At 36.4% G+C, this 17,492-nt stretch overlaps 1 protein-coding gene across 1 annotated transcript in view; it reads right to left on the reverse strand.

The window, feature by feature from the left end:
• Positions 1 to 17,492, reverse strand: part of LOC138715503 (uncharacterized) — a 101,887-nt gene that overhangs the window by 51,508 nt on the left and 32,887 nt on the right. The window contains exons 3-4 of the mRNA XM_069848492.1: positions 5,851 to 5,879; positions 2,424 to 2,606 (exon numbers count right to left, since the gene is read on the reverse strand). Of these exons, the coding sequence (XP_069704593.1) occupies positions 2,424 to 2,606; positions 5,851 to 5,879 (212 nt within the window). The remainder of the gene's footprint in view (positions 1 to 2,423; positions 2,607 to 5,850; positions 5,880 to 17,492) is intronic.

The raw sequence follows: 17,492 nt of genomic DNA on the forward strand, positions 1-17,492 counted from the left end.
GGTTCTCGGCTGGAATAATCCTATCCTTCTGAATGGGACAGGAATGTCACTTTTAAAACAACAGTTTGTAAATGCCTATAGTTTGAGGTTTTAGTAGGTACTTTATTTCTTATAGGGAGCAGCTAAAATGCATATGTCCCACATCTCCTCTCATTTTCTCCTAATCCGGTAAAGCGAAACAGTGTTTGCCGTACTGTTGTGTCATTCATTTCACTCGGTTCTCTAGTTTTAGTACTTACAGTATAAAGTGCAAGTGAGTTTATCTACTGCTTTTAACTAACTAAAATGGCCCCTGTATTTTCAATCTTAACGACAAAAATAAAATCATGGATTGCGATGGACGAAGTTTTCACTACAGATGAAAAAATAGTAACGTGTCAAGTGTGCGGTAAAAAAGTCGGGTGCTCTATGAAATCACAACTGGAGGGTCTTACCTATCCTATACCTGCCAGATATTGATATAAAATATTTTCATGATTTTACATATTTTGGTACATATTCAGTTTATTTTTCTTACATAAATATGTACACATTTCACACCTTGCTATTACGTAAAAATCCGGTCCTTAATCATAAAACTCAGATAATAGGGTCTAATGTAGTACATAGTATCTCCATTTCTTACATAAAACAGTTTTCTGGTATTTACTTTTCGTGTTGAGATATCAGAGTTTATGGAACGCCAAATTTTTTTAATGCTTCTCATGAAAATTATCACATTTTGAAATGTGACGGTCTTCTTCCAAGGGGACGATATGTTTACATCTGCACCAATTATAATAGAAAACAACTGATTAAAAGCTTGTGGGTAGCACACAGAATTTTTTTAGCCACACGTGCTAGGTTGGGAAACGCCGTTTCGTGAGTCTTCAACGACGTATCCAAATTTGCGGCTACCGAACTGTAAACATTAATGTCTCTCGATTATGGAGGACGTTTGTTTACTCTTTGTAGAAGAATTTAGATGTCAATAAACATGAATAGCATTTGAGAGCCATGCAATGCAGGTAGAGCTGCGAGCCTGCGAGTTAAACCCCGGCCCGTCAGCTCCTGTAAGCTCGTGATCCTAGTTCCAGCTGGTGGGGAAATGAAGAACTGACTTTTGTATTGCCAGCTGCCTAAGCGAGAAAAGGCCAAGCAAAGCTCGAGCCGTTCTCATCTCTATCCTACTCGATTCACTTTGTCAATCTTCTGGTAGTGTTGCCATATCTACTGATTAAGCAGGAGATTTCCTGTTTTTCCATTGAATCTACTACTCTACTTCCTTTTTTTTTTTTTTTTTTTGTCAAAAATCCGAATTTCTCCTTCGTTTTTGGTATGCTGCAATCACCTGGTTCTGTGCCCGGATTTTAAATTTATTACACATTATATTATGTCACCATGTCTTACTTTTGCATCTTACACACAAGTCAAACAATGTTTTCATTCGTCCCCCCAACGAGCTAGAAGTTAGAATATTCTTCCAGCTCGTTGTGTCTCCCTACTCAAAACGCTTCGCCACAATGATGCTTAAAGAAGCAAGAACACGTGAAACTGAGAGAGTAAAGTGTAGGTAATGGTATTTTTGTGTTACATATCGTGCACAGTGATCTTTTAAATGAGTGAAAGTGTCCCAGCAAGAAAGAAATGTAAATACTCCTTCCCAGAATTATGAATCAGAGTCGGAAAATTATGAATAGTTTAGAGCAGGGGTTGTCAGCACAGAGCACGCTGGGGCTAGCCTCTCTTACCCGCGGAAAACGCAGTGCACTATAGTGCTCTCGTAGCTGCTAGCGGGTATGCTCTCTATCTCTCCCTGTTGCACGACAGTGCACACGGGATAGCACCGCGTACCCATTGCACATTTCAGCGAGTGCTGACAACCACTGGTTTAAAGAGTAGTTATACAACAACAGGAAAAGGGATCATTTTTCATCTGTTATAATCACACTGTCTTTAATCTCATCTTTAAAATAAATCTCGTTCTATCGAAAATCGTACAAAAAAACTCCTGATTAATACATTTTAATGCGAAACATTGTCAATGAGACATTACTGTGTAAAAACAAAATTGCATGACTTATTTACATACGCAAAGTAGAGATGACAATAGTAATATTTATCAAAATTGTTCCATTTCATTGGTTAGGGATGTGCTGTAGAGTAATACAACAGTATCATCTTTCTTACAGTATACACTGTTTTGTAATTAATATTATAATAAGAAGAGAAAATTCATGTTTAATTAATCTACTGTAATGTCCTGTTTTTTTCGATGGTTTTCTCCTGATTTTCGTGAGTAGGTCGTGGCAACACTGTCTCCTGGTCGTGTCCTACAGCCTGGCGCCCATGAATGATTTCAAGGTCATAAAATACGCTGACTTTTGACATCGCTGCTCTAAGATATCGAACTTACTATGTCGGTAGTTACGGACTTTTCTCACCTGGCTGATCCGGTTGCCAATAGCCCGAATGTCAGCAGCGATAAGAGGCAATGTCCCGTTTACATCGTCTGTGATTCGCTGTATCGAATTGGAGTTGTCCTTGCGAATCTTGAAGAACATCTCTTTTATGACCTTGATAACAAAAGGCAGGAATCCTTGTCCAAAATCAGGTGGTTGTTGTTCCTGAAAATGATTATCAACTTTTATCAATACATCTACATTATGAACAGAAGCATTTTAAGACATCGGCCAACCTGTTTTCTCAGAGGAGGGACGCACTCTTAAAGAGGAATCATTCGTATTGGAGTTTATTGTTATTATTATTATTATTATTATTATTATTATTATTATTATTATTATTATTACCATTATTATCAACCCTAACAATACTGCTACAACTGCCACTACTATGACCACTACCACCACCAATACTAACTACTACCACTACTAACACAACCAAGTCCATTCCAGTGGAGTAACAGATAATATGCTTAAAAGTGAAAAGAGCGGGCCAGGGTTCAAATCGTAGTTGGGATAAGTAACCTGGGTGAGGACATTTTTTCAGGATATTCCCTCAGCGTATTAAGAGAAAATGCTGCGTAACTTTCGACGCTGAACCGACACTCACTTCGCTGGAAAATCAGGATTATTCGTTCATTCATTCATTCATTCATTCATGAACGAACGAACGAACGAACGAACGAACGGACGGACGGACGGACGGACGGACGAACGAACGAACGAACGACGAACGAACGAACGAACGAACGAACGAACGAACGAACGAATGAATGAATGAATGAATGAATGAATGAATGAATGAATGAATGAATATGATATTCCATAATTAGTCCTGAGAAGTCCCTTCGATTATCCCGCAAATATACTTATCCGATATTGTGGTTAAGTGTGTAGAAGTTACACGGTAAATCCGTGTTAAATATTCAAATATATACATAATATAATATTTTTATTTCATATATATATATATATATATATATATATATATATATATATATATAGTCCTTTCATTACCTGAGATATTTTCATGCTGTTTATTTTAATAGTGTTTTAATGTTAAACTTCAAGACCTGCAACAATATTTGGCATAGCAAACATTTTATGTGAGCGCAGACGGTAATAGTTGTTTCCACTCAAGATCGAAATATTTAATCGCCGAGGTACCCAAGCCTGTAGTCCTGGACGGGCCATTTCGATTCCACCAGAAGACTAGTACAATGACTCTCCAGCATAGGCTCTGAATGTCGTAGCATCGAGTGGCAGTCATTCAACTTGACACCAGTGCATTAGTATGGGATCACGCAGGACGCGTCTGTGGATCACGTGCCATCGCGCTGGTCTTTCGTCCAGGCGGCCCAGATTCGATCCCTGGCCAGATCGTGGTTGAATTTGTGGCGAACAAATCAGATGTTGTAGAGCAGACCTGCAGAACTGTAGCTCCTCAGAGCGACTGCTTTACTACCCCTCCTTACCCCACCCAGCTTTTCTACCAGTGCGGTCATACGTTCTAGTTACGCTAGGCTGCATCAACATTCATTCTCGCGGCGACAGGTATACAGTACGCTATGAAGAATTACAAATGAACAGATAATAAAATCCTTAGGAACATACCTTTAGAAAGTAAGAGAAAAATGAATGAGGAAATAAATAAGTTAAAAGAAATGTAAAATAAATTTTAAAATGTATGTGTGTGTATAATGTAAGAAGGTCTACCTATCTATATATCGTAAAGCCGATTAAGTCCACTTTTTGTGTAAAATAAGTTAAGTACAGTCCCCGACTTGTCTGAACATGCTCTGCATTCTACTAAAATGAAATAAGTCCGAAATGTTGCATGCAGGCAACGAATCAATTACTTTATTTGAAGAATCTATTATGATTTTTAGTCCATTAATAAAGATTTAATTCCTGTTTTTTACAAATCTTGCATTACTGGTCTTAACTGGCTTTTTCTAGTAATAGGTAAGGTAAGGTAAAGGTATCCCCGTAACATGCCATGAAGGCATTTGGGGGACATGGAAGTAGAGCCCCATGCTTTCCATGACCTCGGCACTAGAATGAGGTGGTGTGGTCGGCACCACGCTCTGGCCGCCTTTTACCGCCGGGAAAGACCCGGTACTCAATTTTATAGGAGGCTGAGTGAACCTCGGGACCGTAAATAAATTGTACGTTGACAAATGAATGATAGCTATATGACCGGATGTCAGTGCTGTCATTCAACATTGTAACGCAATCCAGCTATATATATATATATATATATATATATATATATACATACATACATACATACACACACAATACGCGTACTGCATGGCAAAATCTAAATCCATGAAGAAATACTACTTCCAAAGGAAATGGGAATATGATTATTTTGTTGTTAAAGAAGACGAAAGAATTGCTTAATTACTGTGTCCCATCTAATTTATTTCTACTCTTTTTTATTTTCGTAGGTTATTTTACGACGCTTTATCAACATCTTAGGTTATTTAGCGTCTGAATGAGATGAAGGTGATAATGCCGGTGAAATGAGTCCGGGGTCCAACACCGAAAGTTACCCAGCATTTGCTCATATTGGATTGAGGGAAAACTCCGGAAAAAACCTCAACCAGCTAACTTGCCCCGACCAGAAATCGAACCCGGGCCACCTGGTTTCGCGGCTAGACGCTTGTACTCGTCATTTCAATATTAAACCGCATTTCAACAAAGCCCATATTAAAAATTATGAAATGCACAAACTTTCGGGTAAGTTCATTATTACGAACTGTATATTGATTATTTATTTATCCTACTGTTAAATTAAGGACGTCATTCGTTGTGTTCATTTTCAATTGAAATTAATAGTGACCTTCAAGGTTCATTACTTAAATGCTATAAATTTATGTTTCCGTAGGTGATGGTAGGAAAGTTTTCGAAACTCTGAAGCAGGTTAGGTGCAAAGAAATCTCAAAGAAACTACCGACAGGAAATCTAGCATAATTGTAAACCTTGAAACGAGATAACGCATTATAAATACAATGAATTTATTACAATCCTTTTCGAAAATTACAGTGCCGCCACAGGCAGAGAATGTAAACAGCTCTATGCGGAAGTCGATCATCCCCAATAGAAGTGGAGTGAGGCTGACGTCATATTTCCCCTACTTACGGGTTCTGCAGGCCTGTTGTAGAGTTTTTCTCGGGCATTCCGTTTCCTTCAGTTATTCCATCAACCTCTCCACATCCCCCTCATTTCATCTATCTCTGCAATAGTAAAAGTAGGCTGGGGTCAAGTCTCGGGGTAGTACAGGTTTCCGATGCTGATAGGTATAGGAAGGGCTTGGGACTTATCAGGCTACTATGTGCGGATGGGACCGCGTCACTAAGTTCAGAATAGTTATTGTAATGCTTTCCTTTACTTACGTACTTACAGTGTATGCATTCTGTCCTTTGGCTGACCCTGGAAAATAAGAAGAAAAATACGAGTCATAAATGATGTACTTTGTTGCATAATGTTGGTCGAATATTGTGTAAAACAATAAAACTGACTGCATAATTGAAGGGCTGAGAGCCATAGTGGGCCAAATCCATTTTCAGAGTTTACAACCTTATCTCATCTTTTGATTGCCCGCTGACTCACGTACTCAACAGATACCGTCATTTGGTCGAAATACCTCACGTTATGGAATAATTAAAGCAACAAAAATACTCTCTAAGTAAATGTCAGTTCTTTTGATAAGCAGATTGGGCCATATCCAAATGTCCAATGAAAGCTCCTGCTTCTTGCCACGTGACTTGATGTTGAACATGGCAGACGAAGTGAAAGGAAATAACTCGACTAAGGTGAAATCTAGGAAGCGTGTGGAAAACTGTGATGAGTGAGAAAAGAATGTACGAAAAAAGAAAATGAATAGTGGCCAAGAGTATGTAAATGTAAGTGGAAATCCTGTATCCGTGAAAATGTAAACTGATAAAGACTGCAAATATGGGTTATGTTGTGTCGAACGCTTGGATAATGAAAATGATCGAGCACACGATAACATGTGGATGATACATTCTCGTCAATAAGTAATTTTGACCAGAAAATGCAGATCTTGCAGAAATGATTCCTATAATGAATATGAAGAAGCACAGAGGATCTGCTGATGTAGGAGGTAGTCATGGACAGCATCACGCTTATATTATATTCAGTAAAGGTACGTATCATAACCTCAAAATTATACTTGCAGTATATTCATAAACAAGGTACCTATTTAAATAATTGTCTCTTTTAACATGGAAACCTTATATCTGAGCTATTAAAATTTTATTAATTCAGGAGTATATTGTACAATTTTACCTCACTTCGTTAGGGTATGTATAATTTATAATGAAATTAAAGAATAAATTATTTAATAGATTAATTTTCATTCAATTTAGAAAATTATATTTCAAAAGAAGGCGAATTTTTGGACCAGAAAACAAGTTTAAATTGTTATCTCTATTAAAGTAGCCTATGTGTACCTATGGTAAACATTAATTTTTATTTTTACGATGACACTAATGTCCGAGTATGCAAAACGACATTCTTCAGTTCGCATATAAAACGTTGGAGTGCATAACTGTGAACATGATGTTAGGCTATTTTGGAGAGAAAACAATGCTCAGAGGGGGGCATCTGAATTCGGATCATATCTACTGTCATAGCTTAAAACTGTAAATACTGGAGCAAACCACTTACTAGTACATTCAAATAACGTGTGAAGGACAAAATAGAAACCAGTACATAGCTTCAGTTGAGCCTCCATTGTCCATCATTCATAGTTTAAGAAATATACCATAAATTTCTAGAATTTGGGCATATTTTCTCCCTAATGACGGGGACTTCAGCACTATTGAGCCAGATAAACGCAAAGCGAAAAATCTCTTTATTGTAGACGATAATATGGGTTTAATGCAACAGTGTAGAAGAAAGAAAAATCTTTGTTGTAAAGAAAATGAAACAGTCGGACTTCCTTAATATCAAAGATATTTCAAAATGCAATTGTTTGGTGTGTAAAGACACTACAGATGGTAACAAGGTCCAATGGATGAAAACTGAATGTTTGAGGTGTGAATCAGCTGAACCAATGAAAATTAAATTTCGTTATTCTATAAATGAGCTAGGAGCAGTTTTTCCAAAATTTATAAATGGAAAAGTAGGCATTGAGACAGCTTTTGTCGATGGATCACTAGCTCATTTTTGTTTAGACAAGATAAATGTAGTGCCATAGTGGGCCAACTCCAAGACTTTGAAATACGTGTAATTTCATGATGTTATAATTAGGGCAAAATATGTTTTTTTTTCTTTTCTTATGTCATATATATAATTTCATCAATACCATTTCATATATTAAATTCATAATTACTTATTAATATGCATTCAATGAATTATTTGATGTATTTAACTTTACCTCAATTTTTCTCAGTTTCATGAAAATGGTACTTGACCCTCTATGGCACTCAGCCCTTCAACTATATGAAAGAGATAGGAGTGAGGAATCTAAGTACAGGGATATCATTTTATGTTTACTTCAATTTTTATTGTACTTGAGTTTTTTAATGTACTTCACTCCCACCCCCTCTACTAGTAAACTTCCAACCGTTCTCCACACAGAACCAAGCGTATACAGTCAAAGTCGCCTTACGGTCATAATAAACACAAACAGTACTGAAATAGTGAGTATAGTACGTTCCAGAAATATGTTCACGTTTTCCTGTGACGAAAGAACTTTCAATATTGAATCATATTGTCGCACAGGTACTGTCGTCCGTTTGCCTACGTCGCATTCAGGTTCTCCCACCCGCTTCTGCTTCCCCTCTGTAAATGCTAGTGGCTGGGCTGTCTTAGCTCTTTTCTGAAAACATTAATTTCTGTTAGGAATTGGACGTCTATGTAATATTAGGCCTATACAACTTTTTAAAATAACTTAAATGTGAGGGCCTCGCTAATTAATTGTCACGTGATTTTCCCCCTTTCTACGATCCTGCAACAAAACCACTTGGACGGACAGTAGATAGCAAGCCTAAGTAATTTTTATCTTTTTGGATCGGGCAGAAGTGAAGACCGAATTTAAGTACGTAAGGTAATTTTTTATAGAGCAGGTACAGAATTATTTCAACATGAGTTACTAGTACGAAGGACGAAACTGGTAATTGGAATTAGATACAATAGTCTATAGTGCGATAATATGCACATTAGAACTGAAGCCTGTATCGAAATGAACGGCCACCATTTTCAAACTTGTGTTTAAATATCCATATTATGATTATTTTTCAATTTAACTTCATTCTCTATAATGTATGCTAATGTGCTGTAGACAGTATAATATACAATGCATAATGAATACGTCCGGATGGATAGCTCAGTTCGTGAGTAAAACACTTATTATTAATACTGTACTGTATTTTGATTAAAGAAAAACCTAATGAAAATTATCAAACTCAAAATCGCGATATTTCCTACTTTACGTAAATGGATGAACTACTTTTCTTCACTCCTATACCTAGTAAAGTGATTTGTTTGTATATTACGCCAGTATCATCGATCTCCAGTCGTGGAAAGGGGATAGCAAGTGGTATTTCCGGTTCTCAATCGTTAATCCAAAGGTATAGCCAGGTTAATATTAAAAATGTTAGTAAAAATAAAATGATGTATATATTCCAGTGAGGAAAACTAATATTGGCCTAATGTACTGTTTTGCATGAAGAAAAATGCAAGTGCATTGAAAAGTTTGGGTTGGACTTCTTCCATTGTTAAAAAGAATAGAAATGAGATATATTAGACGTATAGAGGAAGATGCGCATGCGATTATTTAGGACGATAAAAGCCGAACATGAGTGATGTTTCTCCAGTTACTGAAAGTCGGTATGGCAGTACCCATAAACTAAAAATACCGGAAAATTTTCTTCCGAGTCGATCTGGTTGGCGAGTTGGTATAACGCTGGCCTTCTATGCCCAAGGTTGCGGGTTCGATCCCGGGCCAGGTCGATGGCATTTAAGCGTGTTTAAATGCGACAGGCTCGTGTCAGTAGATTTACTGGCATGTAAAAGAACTCCTGCGGGGCAAAATTCCGGCACACCGGCTGATATAACCTCTGCAGTTGCGAGCGTCGTTAATTAAAACAAAACATTGACATTTTCTTCCGACAGACAAGAAAGTACAGAGAGGCAGCGAGAAGTTACCGCACTGTACAGATTGCCCGCAATGCTTTGGTTGACTCACCGGTCAGCTGTAGCAGCGCGGCGGGAGGGCATTCAGTTTCGTTACGGTAGGCATAACATTCCCGAATTGTGGCGATGGAGTGCGCGGAGAGCGGGAAGCGTCGGAGTTATTGCCCAGTGTTGCATTACTACACTTATTTTTATTTTTTATGGTTTATTTAACGACGCTCGTAACTGCAGAGGTTATAGAGGGACATCATTTTATTTTTACTAACATTTTTAATATTAACCTGTCTATACCTTTAGAGAACCGGAAACACCGCTTGCTCCCCCCTCCAAGACTGGAGTTCGATGATACTGGCGTAAAACACAAATCACTCTACTAGGTATAGGAAGGAAGAAAAGTAGTTCATCCATTTACGTAAACTAGGAAATATCGCGATTTTGAGTTTGATAATTTTCATTAGGTTTTTCTTTAATCAAAGTACAGTACTGTATTAAGAATAAGTGTTTTTACTCACGAAGTGAGTTATCCATGCGAACGTATTCATTATGCAGTGTATATTATACTGTCTACAGCACATTAGCATACAATATAGAGAAAGAAGTTAAATTGAAAAATAATCATAATATGGATATTTAAACACAATTTTGAAAATGGTGGCCGTTCATTTCTATACAGGCTTCAGTTCTTTTGTGCATATTATTGCACTATAGACTATTGCATCTAATTCCAATTGCCAGTTTCGTCCTTCGTACTAGTAACTCTTGTTGAAATAATTCTGTACCTACTCTACGTACTGTGAATTCAATCTTCACTTCTGCCCGACCCGAAAATATAAAATTACTCAGACATGCTATCTACTGTCCGTCCAAGTGGTTATGCCGCAGGATTGTAGAAAGGGAGGAAATCACGTGACAGTTAATTACTTAACGAGGCCCTTTTTATTTAAGTTAAATTAAACAGCTGTATAATATTACGTTAACGTCCAATTCCTAACAGAAATTAATGTTTTCAGAAAAGAGCTAAGACAGCCCAGCTATTACAGAGGGGCGATCAGAAGCAGGTGGGGGAAATCGGGATACGACGTAGGCAAATGGACAGTACCTGTGCGAAAATATGATTCAATATTGAAAGATCTTTCGTCACTGGAAAACGCGAACATATTTCTGGAACGTACTATACTCAGTAACTCAGTACTGCTTACTATCTGCGGTCTTGGTTCTGTGTGGAGTTGGAACTTCCTTAGTAGAAGGGGTGGGAGTGGAGTACATTAAAAAACTCAGGTACAATAAAAATTGAAGTAAAAATAAAATGATGTCCCTGTATCAGCGTCGCCGGAATTTTGTCCCGCAGGAGTTCTTTCACATGACAGTAAATCTACTGAGATGAGCTTGTCGCATTTAAACACACTTAAATGCCATCGACCTGGGCAACCTGGAACACAGAAGGCCAGCGCTATACCGACTACGCTACTGAACATTACTTGTGTTATTTTATTCCTTATTAGTATGGCACGTATAGTATTGCATAACGATATTTATTTCCTAGTTCAGACATTTCTCCAATCGTGTGACAGTACCGTTCGCGTGTTTCTACGTCAGTTCCGTGACGCTGCAATGCCCGAGCGTATTCCGAATCTCAGCGCTGAGCAATCTGATGGCATCACGGTGTTCCGAATTTCACCGGTGGAGTCACTGATGCAGAGCTTGCAGAGATGGTGACAGTCTCCATCAGCCCCTTTCGGTGCTGGACCCCGGACTCATTTCACCGGCATTATCACCTTCATATCATTCAGACGCTAAATAATAATAATAATAATAATAATAATGATTTATTTAACCTGGCAGAGTTAAGGCCATACGGCCTTCTCTAACACTCAACCAGGAGTAAAAACTGCGTTATAGAAACACTACAAATTTACAAAGTACACACAAAATTGAATAAGATAATAATAATAAAATGTACACAACAAGTAAGAAGAAATCAGACATAATATATAACATACAGAAAGAAAGAAAAAAGCATAATAAAATGTGAACAGCAGGTCAAAAATAAATGAGGCCTACAAAGTGTAAAAAGATAAGACAATTATTGATAATAATAATAATAATAATAATAATAATAATAATAATAATAAATAAGAATAGTAATGATAACAATAATGATAATAATAATAATAATAATAATAATAAATAAAATAATAACAGGCCTAATAGTAATAATAATACTAATATTAGTAATACAATAGTGCAGTACAAAGCATACAATGAATGCAATATTTTTAAGTATATACAGTAAGGAAAATTATGTTTATATATAGCTCAACTTATCACATTAGAGATATACCATTATCGGAAAATATGAAATCAAAAATATAAAATAAGTTAAATATCACTAGAACATAAAAAAAAATGTGAATACGTGGAAACATGCAATACAACACTTGTCATAATAGTAAGTTACTTTGGCAACTCGTCATAAGATAATTTTCTAACTTGGATTTGAAAGATTTCAATGTTCGGCAGCCCTTGACTTCAGGCGGCAGAGAGTTCCAGTGACGAGAGGTAGCAACAGTGAAAGATGAGGAATACAGAGATGATGTGTGAAGTGGAATTTCTAGCGTGTTATCGCGTTGTGATCGAGTATTAATATTATGATAGCGAGAGAGAGTATGAAAACGAGCGAATAAATAATAGGGGGATGAAGTGTGCATAACCTAGATGTTGATACAGCGTCGTAAAATAACCCAATAAAATAAAAAAAAATCCATCAGCCGCCATCAGTGAATCTGATTGGTTACTGTATAGGACGGAAATTAGGCGTAGACTTACTAAATAACCGCTAGACCGCTCACTGGCGCTAGTGTTATGCTCCCAAATTGAACAGTCGACGAGCGGCCATTTGTTTGGTAGAGCTGAATAAGTATGGTTCTTTCGTGTGCTGCTTTTAATTGCAGCAATGCACACGGATGTAACGATAAAGAAGGAAGGAATGTTATATTTCACTGGTTAGTTAATCCTTAATTTCTACGACGAATTTTTCTCCATATTATGTTACAGAAGACAAACCATTGTACAGGGACATCATTTTATTTTTACTTCAATTTTTATTGTACCTGAGTTTTTTAATGTACTTCACTCCCACCCCTTCTACTAAGGAAGTTCCAACTCCACACAGAATCAAGACCGCAGATAGTAAGCAGTACTGAGTTACTGAGTATAGTACGTTCCAGAAATATGTTCGCGATTTCCAGTGACGAAAGACCTTTCAATATTGAATCATATTTTCGCACAGGTACTGTCCGTTTGCCTACGTCGCATCCCGATTTCCCGCACCTGCTTCTGCTCGCCCCTCTGTAATAGCTGGGCTGTCTTACCTCTTTTCTGAAAACATTGGAATTGGACGTTTACGTAATATTGTACAGCTGTTTAATTTAACTTAAATAAAAGGGCCTCGTTAAGTAATTAACTGTCACGTGATTTCCTCCCTTTCTACAATCCTGCGGCATAACCACTTGGACGGACAGTAGATAGCATGTCTGAGTAATTTTATCTGTGCGGGTCGGGCAGAAGTGAAGATTGAAATCACAGTACGTAGAGTAGGTACAGAATTATTTCAACATGAGTTACTAGTACGAAGGACGAAACTGGCAATTGGAATTAGATGCAATAGTCTATAGTGCGATAATATGCACAAAAGAACTGAAGCCTGTATCGAAATGAACGGCCACCACTTTCAACATTGTGTTTAAATATTCATATTATGATTAATTTTCAATTTAACTTCTTTCTCTATATTGTACGCTAATGTGCTGTAGACAGTATAATATACACTTCATAATGAATACGTTCGCATGGATAACTCACTTCGTGAGTAAAAACACTTATTCTTAATACAGTACTGTACTTTGATTAAAGAAAAACCTAATGAAAATTATCAAACTCAAAATCGCGATATTTCCTAGTTTACGTAAATGGATGAACTACTTTTCTTCCTTCCTATACCTAGTAGAGTGATTTGTGTTTTACGCCAGTATCATCGAACTCCAGTCTTGGAGGGGGGGGAGCAAGCGGTGTTTCCGGTTCTCTAAAGGTATAGACAGGTTAATATTAAAAATGTTAGTAAAAATAAAATGATGTCCCTGTACCTGCCATGTGACTCTTCATGCTTCAAGTTTCCTCTGAGTAAAGATTCCCTTAACCGAAAGTGGATAGCTGCAATCCGCAGAGAGAATTTATACCCTACATTGAATCATTCAGTGTGTTCAACTCATTTGAAGATAGAACTTTCAAACTACGTTATTACAAATTGTTATTGGCCTTCATTCACTCCATATCATTCATTTTCTTCAAACAGTTGTTGTTTTAGTGCATACATGAACAATTATTCACCGAATTTAAAGATACCGAAACTGCATAAATTATAAAATGGTATATATTTTTTAAACATAAATGATTGAAAGTAATTCTTGTGTTAGTTACGGATTAATTAAACCTTTTCTTCTGCTGCTGCTACTGCTGCTGGTAATAATAATAATAATAATAATAATAATAATAATAATAATAATAATAATAATGATAATCCTTTTTTGACTTCATTGAGCAATTTAACCTACAGACTGAATTTTTTAGTTGACATAGTAATTCTTTTATTAACCGTGGTTATGAATATTCACATTCAGAGTTCCTATGAAAAGATGCAAGTCTGACAGCCAGGATTGCCGGGTATCCCTATTTAGGCGGGATTCTCCCAATTCCCTGTTGAATCCCGATTAATGTGAGTCAGGATTGACAAAAATCCCGATTTTACAGAAGTTAGTCTAGAACATATTTAAATTATTTCTATAGCCCATTATCCGATGTTTTTATTTATATATTGACTCAGATGTTAACATTGTAAATATAGAGGTAACCCGCGGATATTTAGTAAGTCTATGAGGTAGCCCAGCTGATTGCCCTAAGGCAACTAAACTCGCAAAATAATACTTCTCCTAGTTCTACCGCATTGTTTATTAATCCGTTCCGGTCCCTAGTCACTGCTCTCGCAATTAATAAACATTGTGTATTTCAAGTACGTTGAGTGGCAAAAAAGACAGCGTTTTGATACCATATTTTACGCTAATAACAGACACATACAATTGCTGCGTTTTATAGTTTAGTGAACTATGTTTAAACATGGATTCATCGTCAGATACTGAAACTGTTGCAGTACCGGTCCCGAAAAAGAAAAGTTGCAAAGTTAATTTAGTAGCAAATGGTTAAAACATATTCGTGGTTAATAAAAGAAACAAATTGTTACAGTGTTCACTATATGTGTGTCCTTCGTATTTTAGTGTTTCTCACGAAGGCGAATAGGCCTATTAGCCTACATTAAAAAGCACGCAAACACTACTTTACAGAAAACTGCTATAAATCTTATAATAAAGTGTTGATAACTCTAATGTCTTAAGTTAGCTTCTGAATATGACTGTTCATCCTCATTCAATGGTCTGAAATCTGATTTAAATGCCAAACAACTTCACTGATATTTCAGGAACTTTGTAGTTACATTTTTACACTCCTCTAGCAGTATTGATCTTTCCAGAGTCTATAAAATAATTAAAGACTGGAGATTGCTGGGTTTGCAGTGAAAGACCTGGCCTTGGGCAGAACACTATGAATCAATGAACACATTCTTACTAATATTACAACTTTTTATCGGCAGAAAGCCGCATGTAATTTCTATATCACACAGACTAGTGAATGACTGCGAGCCTGTAGTTAATTAGGAATTGAGACACTGCGCGGCGCCACCAGTACGATTTTAAGACCCATGCACGGTGCCTATACGGACTCTGCTGTAAGTTTCACTGAGACACATTTTAATTAATCGAACTAGTTTCTTGGGGATACCAAATTCAATAAGAATATTATATAAAACTTCTCTGTTAACCGAGTCATACGCCTTTTTGAAATCTATGAATAACCGATGTACTGTACTCTTATACTCCCATTTTTTCTCCAATATCTGTCGAATACAAAAAATATGATCAATAGTCGATCTATTACGCCTAAAACCACACTGATGATCCCCAATAATTTCATCTACATATGGAGTTAATCTTCTCAAAAGGGTATTCGACAAAATTTTGTACGACGTCAACAAAAGTGATATTCCTCGAAAGTTACTACAGTTAGTCTTGTCTCCCTTCTTAAAAATAGGTACGATTATGGACTCCTTGCATTATTCTGGTACAATTTCCTTTTCCCAAATAGCAAGTACAAGTTTATAAATTTCGCTAGATAATACGCTTCCACCCTCTTGTATTAATTCTGCTGGAATTTGATCAATACCTGGAGACTTGTACTTTTTAGAAGTTATTATACATTTAGTAATATATAATTTTAAATTATACAAGTATTATGATATATAGTATATCATATTATATATCATGAACTGTAATATACTATACTATGATATATCATAATATTTGTATAATTTAAAATTATATATTACTAAATGTACTATAATAACTTATAATGCAATATAAATATCGAATAGATACTCTAATATAATGTACCTGATAAACTTTTTCTTTAAGTTGTATTAATTTATGGTCATATCATATCTTATATCATATCATATCATATCATATCATATCATATCATATCATATCATATCATATCATATCATATCATATCATATCATATCATATATATCGCATCGCATCACATTATATTATATTATATTATATTATATTATATTATATTATATTATATTATATTATATTATATTATATTATATTATATTATATTATACTATATTATATATTAACAGGATGACAATAATGCACTTAGTGAATCGGCTATGAGAATTAGCTACAAAATTTGCCACGAAATTGCAAAGGAATTGAAAACATTCAACGAAGGTGAATTCATCAAGCGATGTTTAATTATATTGGCAGATGAACTCTGTCCACAGCAAGTAGGGGAAGTGGAAGCCATACGCCTGTCTCGTAGAACCGTGGTGAGGAGATTGCAGTATGTTTATTATATTTTTTTATTTATTTTTTTTATTTTATTGGGTTATTTTACGACGCTGTATCAACATCTAGGTTGGTTGCAGTATGTGCGTATGGGTTATGTAAATAAGCCTAATGATTTGTGTGTGTGTATAGAGCGAAGTTTATTTCATTAAATTAATAAGAGTGTTATAAATTCTGTAATGTAGAATGGATTGATGTAATATCCTTATAAACTATTATGTACTGACAGACTGAATGACTAGAACAACCGTGGCTCTTGTTACATTAATGCAGGGAAGGTAGCTATAATGCGAGTCCGCCACTGCGTGAGCGTTCTGCTCCGGCTTGGAATTGAAGTGCCTTGCGGAGCGAGAGCAGCTCTGGCAGACTAAATGGAGCCGCTCTCATGCCCGGCCCTGGCCTAGATCTTGAGAAAGCCTTTGATAATATCAATCATTCCTATTTGTTTGCAGTGTTATGTAAATTGAATATAAATTAAAAAAATAAATAAATAAAAACAGCGCTCAACGAGCGCGCGCGCGCTCCTTCGGAGCGGGAGAGCCGTTTCACCGCTCGCCGAAACGTAGAGGAAGATACGTCAGAATGACATAGACTTGCTATAGGTAGAGGAGAGGGAAACGACCACTCAGCTATCTAGTGGAGTGCAGTGTGTAGGCCTATTCTCAGTAACTGTTTCACGTTGCTTACCTACTGCTACAGTACAGTATGGAGGAATCTAAAAGACGGAACATAACATTTAACGATTTACAGCTCGGACTTATTGATCTTCAATGTGACCTAAGGGCTAAAGAACATTTGAATAATACTACTAGCCTGGTTGAGTTTTACAAGACTAAACATTAGCAATAATAATTACGACTAC

The sequence above is a fragment of the Periplaneta americana genome, chromosome 15 (genome assembly GCF_040183065.1).
Source record: "Periplaneta americana isolate PAMFEO1 chromosome 15, P.americana_PAMFEO1_priV1, whole genome shotgun sequence".
In the NCBI taxonomy this organism is placed as follows: domain Eukaryota; kingdom Metazoa; phylum Arthropoda; class Insecta; order Blattodea; family Blattidae; genus Periplaneta; species Periplaneta americana.